Below are 10,909 nucleotides of genomic sequence, written 5' to 3' on the forward strand. Positions count from 1 at the left end.
TCAGCACACCGCTTCAGGATGGTATCCTGAAGTGATTTCCACTTGTTGGACAATTCGAAACTGATCCAGGGAGGTCACAGAAGACGCCAAACATCCAACTTTGCTCTCTGACAGCAGCGGCCATTTTCGCCTTCTTCACTTGATTTTTTTGCGCTTGTTCACGGATTCTCATTTTTTGAAGCCATGAGCAGATTCCACGAGTGCACATAACGCGGAAACCAGTGCACAAAACTAGATTTGAATTTTTTTTACCGCTGAGAATTATCAATCCGGATCATGCATGCAAACTGCAGCAAAGTTACAATGCATTCGTTCAGAACTAAACTGACTTCAAAGAATGTCCTAAATACCTCTCGAGATATTTGTTCACCACTTCCTAGGCGTAGAAGACTGTAGTGAGTAACCTTCTGGAGCGAATGGCGGACTCTGCCCCGACCATGAACTTCTTTTCATCCTGTTCAAGGTCAAATATTACTCAGTTTGCGTTGAAGAATAACAATTACATTCGTGAATGGCTGAACTGAGAATACCCTAATGATTTCTCTTGGATTTCGTATCCCAAGTTCCTCTACTTGGCTGGATAAATCGCCTCTTGACTTCATCATACTGGAATTGGACTTGTAGATAATAGCGAGCAATGAATTGGTGAGTGAAGTATATTTATAATAACCACTCCATTACTGAATACATGTACGTAGAATACTCCAGTATAGAATGATATGAACACTGAAGCTAATGTGACATTACGGTAGTACAAAAGGAAGTACGTCACCACTGTTGTAAATGCACGCGCTGATCCTATCCAACCTGACAGCCAATGCAAGAGGTTGGAATTGGCTATTGATTGCCTAACACACTCATACAGTACCAAAAACTATCTGTCATTGCTCATTTTCCACTCAACATAACATTAACACAGTTGGAAATCGCCAGCTAGGTGCACATCTTGGCACATAATGTGTGCTATCGCAGTCCACCGCAGTACACAGTAATACACAGATAACTACCGATATAAGATGATGCCACATACATACATACACGCATACGCGCGCACCCACACGCGTGCGCATGCGCGCGCACACACACACACACACACACACACACACACACACACACACACACATGAAGCAGCTGCCGAATCCGACTATGCAGTCTCCCAGACACGCGTGCACGGGCACACACACGAACCAGCTGCCGAATCCAACTATACATACTCTCAGGCATGCGTGCACATCCACACACGCGCGCGCGCGTGCGCACATACACATGAACCAGCTGCCGAATCCGTTTATGCAGTCTCCCAGGCACGCGCACACACACACACATGGACCAGCTGCCGAATCCGACTATGCAGTCTCCCAGGCACGCAACCCCAATGGCAATGGGAGAAGAACAGACTCCAGGAGGACGCCGGATCAGGAGGAGGACCCACCTCAGTGAGTGCAAAATGACCGATGCCCGTTGTCTGTTGGGTCCTGCTGCCGTCAGTTATAAATTGATCTCTCTTCACAAGACGGACAGCGACCGAACGAAGGAAAAGCAGATGTCCCTGGTGCCTGCCTGATCACCGAGGCAGAGTCCAGTAGCAGATGGGAGTGAAGGCAATCTAGGGATGCACGTGTGGTCGGCCAAAGCTCCTCTGCTGCGAAACCAGCAACAGCATGTCCCGCGGCCGGAACACACTTCCTGTCTTGTCCTGAACATTGCCGTTTCCGGTTACATGTCCCCTCGTGTGAGGGGCCGACAGACATGGAGAGTTTGGCTGAGGCGCTGCTCGCATCAACGTCCTAGCGAGATCTAGACTTTTCTTGAATCCATTTGTTGCAGTTGTGCAGCTGGAACCCTCGGGTTGACTTGCAACATGATCGCTTTGGCTGCAGTGAGCTAAAACCCACCACTGACCTGAAACACGGATCACACTGACCACAGTGATTGTGGCAACACCGTGCCCCGACACCCACCATCCGGCCCGCAGTTGTAGCCTGGGGTGGTGTCACCAACAAAGGAAAGCGCCTAGCACGCACACACATGCACCCGCGCACGCACACACAAACATGCACGCGCGCGCGCACACACACACATGTACGCACGAGCACACACACACACATGCACGCGCGCGCGCACACGCACGCGCATACACAGAAACGTGCACGCACACACGCATGCACACACTGGCACACATACACAGACAATGGTATAGTATGTTCCTCGTCAAGCAGCCAGGTGCTCTGGCTTGGACCTCCAGCAGCGCTGGTTTCACCCTCGCTACTTGTCGTCTTGCCCTCTCCAGTGCTGCCTGCAACAAAACATTCCCTTCCGTAAACTCTGGGTGGACCAGTTCTCGGTGTTGTGTTGACACCGTGCTCTGCTTTCATGGCATTCGTTGTTCGTATCAGCCACTAAGCTCCTGGTAGGTAGCCCCTTGTTGGCCTTAGGATGTGGCTCTGGGTTCACTACTACATGCACATCACTGTCAGTAAGTATAGATAAAGCAAAATCAGAGGCACTGGTCTTCTCCAGTGTTGCAAATGCTCAGGATCACATGCGTGCAATTGGTGTAGCACTTTCCATGATACCAGCCACACCATTTGCTCTTCCCTGAGCCCTTGTGCTGGCAAAGAAAATCCCAGACATGGTCGTCCTTCTCTCGAACAGCGCTGACGATGCGACGCCAACTTGTAGTCTCGATATTACTCGCTGCAGGCTTCTCGTTTCTACTAAATTGGGTGCTGTCACACAGACATAAATTCCAGCAATATTACTCCGCTGGGCTGTCATTTGCCACTTCGTTGCCGTCAGCTGCCCCATCTGGCACCTCGCTGCCACTAGAAACGTCTTCCTCCTCTTCCATTGTTGTCAAACAACATCAATGTACACGAAAGGAATAAACTTCAATAAAGTGATCACAAAACCCCAAATATTGTCGTCAACGTCGTTATCTTCTAAAAAATAAATTATTTTTCCTCATTCCACCCGAAATCGTACTTTTGTGCTTACTCGTCCGATGCACACCTCACCACTCGCGTAAAAATATTTGTTCTCACGGTGGAATTTGGTCGAGAAAAGAAGCCCTCCCGAAGGTCTCTGGATCGGTTCTGGAACGTCCAACAAGCGAAAACGTATCCTTTGTGATGTCCTTGACCAACACTGTAAGCGGCGACTTGTCCCTCCGAGAGTGCAACGGCACTTGTGATTTTGAGTTTTGGCTCACGGACTAATATGAAGCAGTACGGCCTCAACGGATCTTATTATAACGAAGAAATGTCATCCGTTAAAACGTTAGATTTGCTTCCTCGTTATAATTATGTCTTACAGTCACAGATACAGTTGTACTTGTAGTCAGTAGTCATGCATGTGTACATGACTTGTACAGCATTGACCCAAGTGACGTCATTAGGGAATCTCGAAGGAGAAAAAAAATCTCAATGACAAAATCAAAATCATTTTCACAGGTTTGAATATTTGCTACCAAACCATAATCCATGCTGCATTGTGCCCAGACCAATATTCCCAACAAGATACAATCATACTTTCAGTTTACAGTATAGAGCATGAGATTGAGATAGGCCCGACCTCGCAGAATTGTGAGCATGGACAAGCCCGTGCGTTTGACTGTAAAAGCCATTATATCGGACATAATTGGCACCACCACTCCGTTCAACTTCTTGTCGGAGACAATCCGAAGCTTGATGCGCCAGCATTTTTCGTCCATGCTGGAGAAATGTTGGGATGTGGCAGAAGTTCAGCTTTCCCTCAGGTTACTTCTTCAGGAAGCTGACGGCGATCTGATCTCACGTGATTGTGCTACTGTGTCCGGTGTGCTGGATCGTGGTCTGCATGCTAGAATCACTGAGATAGCTGAGGATCAGATGACCAGTGGCAGAGAAGCAGCAGCGCTGAAAACCCTGCAAGGCCACATTCTGGCAACCTTCTACGAGGAGGGCCTTTTGGAGGGCCTGGTGTATGATGATGTTTTGCCTGCGTTCAAGTCGTGGAAGGAGTCGGGCATTGGCGTGATTATATATTCGTCTGGCAGTACGAAAGCACAGAACTTACTATTCAAGCATTCCAATGTTGGCTCCTTGGTGCCGTACATCGATGCTTATTTTGATACAACAACAGGGAGAAAGACAGATCCAGCTAGTTACACTGCCATCTGTAAAGAAATGGGCTTCGAGCCGCGGTCAGTTGTGTTTATTGCTGACATGATTGGAGAAGTGGAGGCCGCGCATGCGGCAGGACTACAGACACTCATTGCCGATCGGCCTGGCAACCCGTGTCTGGATCCTGAGCGATCGAGGTTTGCTCCCATCATTCAGTCATTTGACGTACTTCAGTTGACACTGGAAGATGATAACACAACGGAGTAGCGATCTCTGGTGCCAAAACTGGCCCGCGAACTGTTCGTGTTCTGGCCCTCTGACCCAGCTCTGTCAGGTCTTGCTGAATAAACATAACACAGTGGTCAAGATTAGGTGAGTCGACTGTACAGGCATCTACCCCGGTGCAAATGGTGATCAGCGACGATTGCAGAAGATATCTACCCCAATCTCCATGGTGATCAATAGTGATTGCAGAAGGTATCTACCACAGTGCCCATGGCGATCAGCGATGACCGCACAGATTTTGGGACTCGGTCATAGAGCAGGTGCTGCACTCCATCAATAGATGCTGTATCTTACACTCCACCTGCCTACTTGGTAGCAAGCAGTTTACCGAGGATACTCATCCTTCAACACGTACGGTCAGCGTCTCCAGAGATGAGTAATGCCCGTTTGAACTGCTCCAGACTGGGCCATGAAGAGAAGGTGAGAAGTACCGAACCATTGCCATCATCATTATCATCATCATCAGAGGTACCAGGCAATGTGGAACCCTCCATTGGTCCATTGAGAATCGCGTGACCCCTAGTCATTGGGTCTGTCCGTGCTTCACCACCTTGCTCCTGTTCTCACTCCCCTGCCCACGAGCACTTGGGCTTGCACGCACGCATGCGTGCACACACACACACACACACACACACACACACACACACACACATACACACGCGTGCACGCACACATACACACACACACATGTACAACACACACACACGCACACACACGCACACACACGCATACACACACACGCATGCACCCACACACTCACACACATGCTCACATACGCTTCGTTTGCATTGTCATCAATGTTATTCGGAGTAGCGCTAGTCACAGACTTCTTTTAGTTTTGTATCTGCATTAACACTATATTCAGTGAACCCATTTTTCATACAATGCCGAAAAACACATCAAATTGCTTTCAGCACTGAGTCAAACCAGTGATATTCCTATCTGCTTTGTTTGTTTGAAGTAGATATGTCATTCTGAAGCATTTAGTCCTGTCTTGGTTTGAAGCCCCGGATGCTTTTACTGTATCAGAATAACTGTGTGTCTGTGCGTTTATGCATGCATATATGCGCGCGTCCGCGTGTGTGTGTGTGTGTGTGTGTGTGTGTGTGTGTGTATGTGTGTATCTTTCAACCTCTACATGTATTTCTCTCTAGCGTTTGAACGATGGCGTTGTGAAATGGCTTGTGCTTGTCCTGGCGCGGGCCTGGATTTCAGATTTCTTATCAATGGAAACCTGCTCAACCCTCCACGGTCACAATATCTGCAGTCATCAAGCCTAAGCCATGTGGAGTTTGCTGAAGACGCTGCTCTGATTGCTCCTATCCGTCCTGCTGCTGCTGCTGTGTTTTAACGGCGAACTTCATGAAGCAAGACCAAGCTTGTATGTTGAGCCTATGGAATCCTGGTGACGGAACAGCTTCCGCTGCCTGTTGAGGGGATGGCTATTGACCATGCCTTGTTTGTATACCTTGGCTGCCTGGTGCCTGATGTCCTGATGGCAGGATGGGTGCGCAGGACGATCAGCGGCTTGCTGCAGCTTCCCTTGCCCTTGGTGCTATCAGCTGTCTTTAACGACTGGAATCTATCCTAGCACAGAACGCATGTGTTGTAGTGATCAGCTTCCTTCACCTGCCTCCGCCTGCCTCGAATCTCCACGTAACCGTTGTTGCCATAGTATTCAGTTGTTCCTGTGGGTCGCTTCAATGGTCTAACAATGGATATTATCGGTCAAATCATAGGTACGGCTAGGCGATGAACATTTCCAGCAGATTTCTTTACCCGCGGCTTCATTCATTCTATACTTGCAGTGAAATCTTTGCTATGACCTAGTTTTCTTACCTTGTCTCCCCGCCCCATTCCCATTGTTTTTCACAATGTGCTGAGTCACACGCATTAAAGAAGGTGCTACCGCCTGTTTGGGCTGTGACTTTTAATAAAATTCAACACTGATAAGAACAACAATGGTGGACCCATCATAGTGGTATTACATGTCACGGTGATCCTCAGTGCCAGGGTTCTTCGATTATGATATTCAATACACGTTTCCTACACTCTGTTTAAATCATGAGGCTGCATGGATAGTATAATACGGTGTTTTGCTATTCCCTGGTTTCAATTGCAGTCAATGACTGAATCAGTTTGAAGTTGACAAAACTCCTCTCTGATTTTGATATTTCTCGTGAGATTGGGTTACCAGTGAGACCTCCAAGGAATCTTTCGAGTTTTGTTGCAGACTGACTCTAGCTTGCCTGCTCCTGTTCTACTCAGCTTTTGAAACGGAAAGGTCCACCTATTAAACCTTGTCACGTGATGCTGTTGCGAAACTCAGTGTTGCCTATGCTCAAGTGGGTGCAACCAATGGCTGTTTTGTGTACTAGTATACCCCGCCTTGGTCGCATATTTTACTTTGCCGTTCGCAAATTCAAACGGGCATAGAACCCAGTACAGTGAGTATCGTTTATAAAGTGACCGGTTGTAACGATATACCGGCTATAATGATCGAACTCGCCGAAATCAAAATCAAATCACAAAAAATACAGCTAAAATATCACTATACACACTATTATCGGCTATACCGATATATCGCTTATTGTGATGGGCTTCAGGAAGCAAACCATATCAAATGCACAGGAAAATATCGTATATACTGATCAAGAGTGATGATCACAAAACAATTGTTCTTCAAATTTAGTTTATTTCTTCCAAAACTGATCCAGTGTTGCCTGGATGCATCTGGCAGCAGACGTGATTGAGAGAAAATTCTTCCCTGTATGCTGTAAGCAGCCACATGTACACGTGGCTGCTTTTCATGCTTTTTCCAGCGTGTACGCATCATTTCATGCACAGTCATTTGCCATGTGTCAGTCATACATGCAAATCGGATATAGTGATGCACCGGATATAGTGATAAATTATCGAAAATCAAAGGGGCACGTTATATCCACTATTTACTACACATCAGAGGGAGATCGGGTACAACAGAAAGAGAACAGAAAAAACAGAAGATTTCGCTTGTGTTCGGGATCTAGAGCCACAGGTTACAGGTATACTACTATAGGGGATTACCTGCGTGCGAAACTGCCGAGCATGATGGATGGCACGGATGTCGCTGGGGAGGGCATTCCATAATCATGATAATACAGCACACTTGGCCTTGCAAGCAAAGCGCCCCTGCCCCGCAACCGAATGGGAAACTGGCACGCACAGGCCCATGGCAGATTGGAGCCGAGTACGGAGTAGGGCCGGGTGCAGCGGGGTTTAGCATGGTTAAGGTGGCTCACACCCTCTGCGCGCGCATCGTTTGAAAAGTGTAGATTTTCAGTAAATTTTTCGGTAGCGATGATTTTTGTGCGATCAATCGTTGTAGGAAACGTCTTCTCGCTTTTCTGCAATTCTGGCGACCTAGTTAGAACCTGCTGCTAGTGTCCCTCTTCACTCGTTCTTTCTATGAAAGGGGAAGGCAGCACTCGCAGAAGATTTTCCAAGAATGCAATGTCGACTGGTGCTCGTACTATAAGAAGGGAGAAATCAAAGTCCGCTCTTGAATCACGCCTGAGTCTTAGAAAATTATTTCAGAATACGCTTGTGTAGATTTCCTGCCAGTGCCACTGACATCTCGCGACCTTCAAATATAACTTGCTTGATCATCTCCCGCACTGACTGGTAAATTTGTCGCGTAGCTGTGGATGGATCGATTCAGGGAGATCGAAGGTAAATACATCGAAGCACTTCAAACACGTTTCAAGACGCACTTCAAATTTTGTAATTGTGTCTTGAAAATTGTTTACAACAATTCGTACTTCAATACGCTGTTGAATTGTATCCTCTGCTTGGGAGTCTCGACTGTTCTATTGCTGCATGGCTTTCCTCAACACCGTTCACTGTACATGTATCGCGGAACGCAGATTGGATGGCATTGGAGGTGAATTTGATAATTTGTGACTGTGTCATCAACCAAGTGAGGACATCAAATATCAACAGGGACGTTCCGAAAATCACAAACGCTGCGAAATAGGTATGAAATGGTCTTACACACTGGTGGGTATTCCACATTCATTGTGTCATATCTTTAGACTGTTCGAAAGTTTGTCGTGCCGTGCAACTTTCACAGACTAATCCGATAATTGGCATGTGGCCCTATCGGCACACACTCATGCGTATGCCGCTGAGTCTATCTATATGTGCACGCACATGTGTGTATACTTACACAATTTTATTACGTATGCAAAATTAGGCAATCTACATGTACATATATATATATAAATGTGTGTGCACTCACTCCTATGACATAGAACGACAGTGCAGGCTATGTAGAGTCGCACGAATGTGTGTTACCCGGGTGTGTATATGCATGCGCACTCGCGCGGGCGTTTTGTGTGCGCGCCTGGCATGGCATAACGCCGTTCAATATGACTAGTGTTGAACCGTGGTAATTTGCCCCACCCCTTCTTTTTTCTATTGGCGTTGGATATGCAACTAATGACATAAACTCGGTTGTTGAAAACGAGTGCCATGCACCACAATGGATTGACAATAATATAATACAAGTAGCGCTTTAAAAGCGCTGGTAATACTCATGTTGCAGCCATGGCAGTTGTGATTAGCTTTCCAAGTCAAGCCTGCTGCAGAAATTATTGCACTCTGACCAGCTGGAGTGGCCCTGGACTGCAGGTTGTGGAGAACAGGAGTGATGCTTGTATATACGCTTGTATTTACATGATGGACTTCGAAGTAACGTTAGGTGTATTACTTGTATGTTCTTCTGCCTGTGCACGTGTACATGTGCTGGTCAGTGTGGAACCGCCATCCATATCAGATCATACAGCTCAGCTGCTATCAGTCTCAACAGCTTATATCTGGCAAATAGGGTTTTAGTGACTCAATTTTGCTTACTGTGTTCAACAGAGTGGCATTGCACACAGCTACTTTATGTAATAGTAGCATCTTGGAAATTTTATATTTTTGGTAGTTAGCTTCAGTAGAAACTTCTCCAGTGTGGCTCTTAGCTTCATTACCATGGAGACTAAGCATTCAAGTAATGCACGAAGAACAGTGGCTAGATGCGAAGTGAAAAGCCATTGCACCGTACCCAATGGAATACGCATTTAGTATAGCAGTATTGCTTGCTATGTTGGCAGCAAACACTGTATAATAATAATTGCATTACCAGTAGAAAGTGCCCAATGTGCATTGCTTCAGCACTGTGTTTTGGACAAAGCAGTCAAAAAATTCCACATCAGTATTGGCTTCATGTTGGAGAAAGTTGTGAAAAACACTAGAGCATACATGTACACTCAATACACATGCTCAGCTACATGTATGGCATTTAGTATGTGGGCGACTTCAAAGTTCTATTTTGGTAGTTAGCTTCGGTAGAAACTGTCTAAACTTGATCCAAAGCTCTACTACTATGTTCTGAAGATGTTGCAATCAAGTAATGTAAGACACGTATCTGCCGCATTGGAGCTAGTTGTGAAAACCTTTAGACCATACACTCAATGCACATGCTCAGCTATGGCATTTAGTATGTGGGCGACTTCAAAGTTCTATTTCGGTAGTTAGCTTCGGTGGAAACTGCTAAAACTTGATCCAAAGCTCTAATACTATGTTCTGAAGATGTTGCAATCAAGTAATGTAAGACACGTATCTGCCGCATTGGAGCTAGTTGTGAAAACCTTTAGACCATACACTCAATGCACATGCTCAGCTATTGCATTTAGTATGTGGGCGACTTCAAAGTTTTATTTTGGTAGTTAGCTTCGGTGGAAACTGCTAAAACTTGATCCAAAGCTCTACTACTATGTTCTGAAGATGTTGCAATCAATTATTGCAAGATATGTATCTGTCATATGGTGGAGTCAGGGGTTCTAAGGCGTTGGACAATGTCCCAGTGCAATGTGCTGATTCTTGAAAATATGGCATCACTTGACACTTCAAAGTTTTATTTCAAGAGTTACCTTCGGTAGAACCTGCTCAAACTTGCTACACAGTACCATTATTAGGTTATGATAGCATAACCATCGAATACAGGGCAAGTCCAGTGTCAAATACTTGTGGGCGGGGCTAATATGTGGGACGTGTGCGCTGAAATGGGATGATTCCGAAAAGAGAAAAAGGTCACCTTCTAGCAGAATTCTACCCACTTCTTAAGCTTATGCTGGTATTTAGCAAGTATACTACTGTCCTGATGTTGGACATCAAGAAAAATGGGGTAACTACGAGTGCTACGGCCAAAAAAGTGGTTTTCCGGTGTTTTTTGGCCTAAATTGGCAATTGTGAGTATGCTATGTTTGGCCCCTCCCCCGAGTGAAACCGGCCGGTAGAACTTGATAAAATTTTGTCTCCGTACACTAGATATCCTACGGAACAAAGTACAATCATTTGTAGCCACGTTTCAAACAAAAAAAATTTGGACCCGAGGGGTAGGAGCCACCTTAACCGTTTGCCTGCTGAAGTGCCCCGAAAATGGAAGATACCTTGACGACTGTGTCAACTGACTATTTTACTTGCGCATTTTACTT

At 46.1% G+C, this 10,909-nt stretch overlaps 1 protein-coding gene and 1 long non-coding RNA gene across 2 annotated transcripts; both read left to right on the plus strand.

The window, feature by feature from the left end:
• The first annotated feature begins 93 nt into the window (after positions 1–93).
• On the plus strand, positions 94–6,364 carry LOC135826825 (uncharacterized). Its single transcript, XR_010555335.1, has 2 exons — positions 94–645; positions 5,543–6,364. It is a non-coding gene; the product is annotated as an uncharacterized LOC135826825 (long non-coding RNA).
• Positions 3,445–6,364, plus strand: LOC135826818 (enolase-phosphatase E1-like). Its single transcript, XM_065339424.1, has one exon. It carries the CDS (start codon positions 3,591–3,593, stop codon positions 4,368–4,370), a length of 780 nt encoding a protein of 259 aa, XP_065195496.1. The 5' UTR covers positions 3,445–3,590; the 3' UTR covers positions 4,371–6,364.
• Positions 6,365–10,909: the final 4,545 nt, after the last annotated feature.

This window comes from Sycon ciliatum, chromosome 1 (assembly GCF_964019385.1).
Source record: "Sycon ciliatum chromosome 1, ocSycCili1.1, whole genome shotgun sequence".
Lineage (NCBI taxonomy): Eukaryota > Metazoa > Porifera > Calcarea > Leucosolenida > Sycettidae > Sycon > Sycon ciliatum.

What these genes read in the sequence shown, in the direction of transcription:
- LOC135826818 (XM_065339424.1), top strand. Translation starts at nt 3,591, where the DNA reads ATGGACAAGCCCGTGCGTTTGACTGTAAAAGCCATTATATCGGACATA.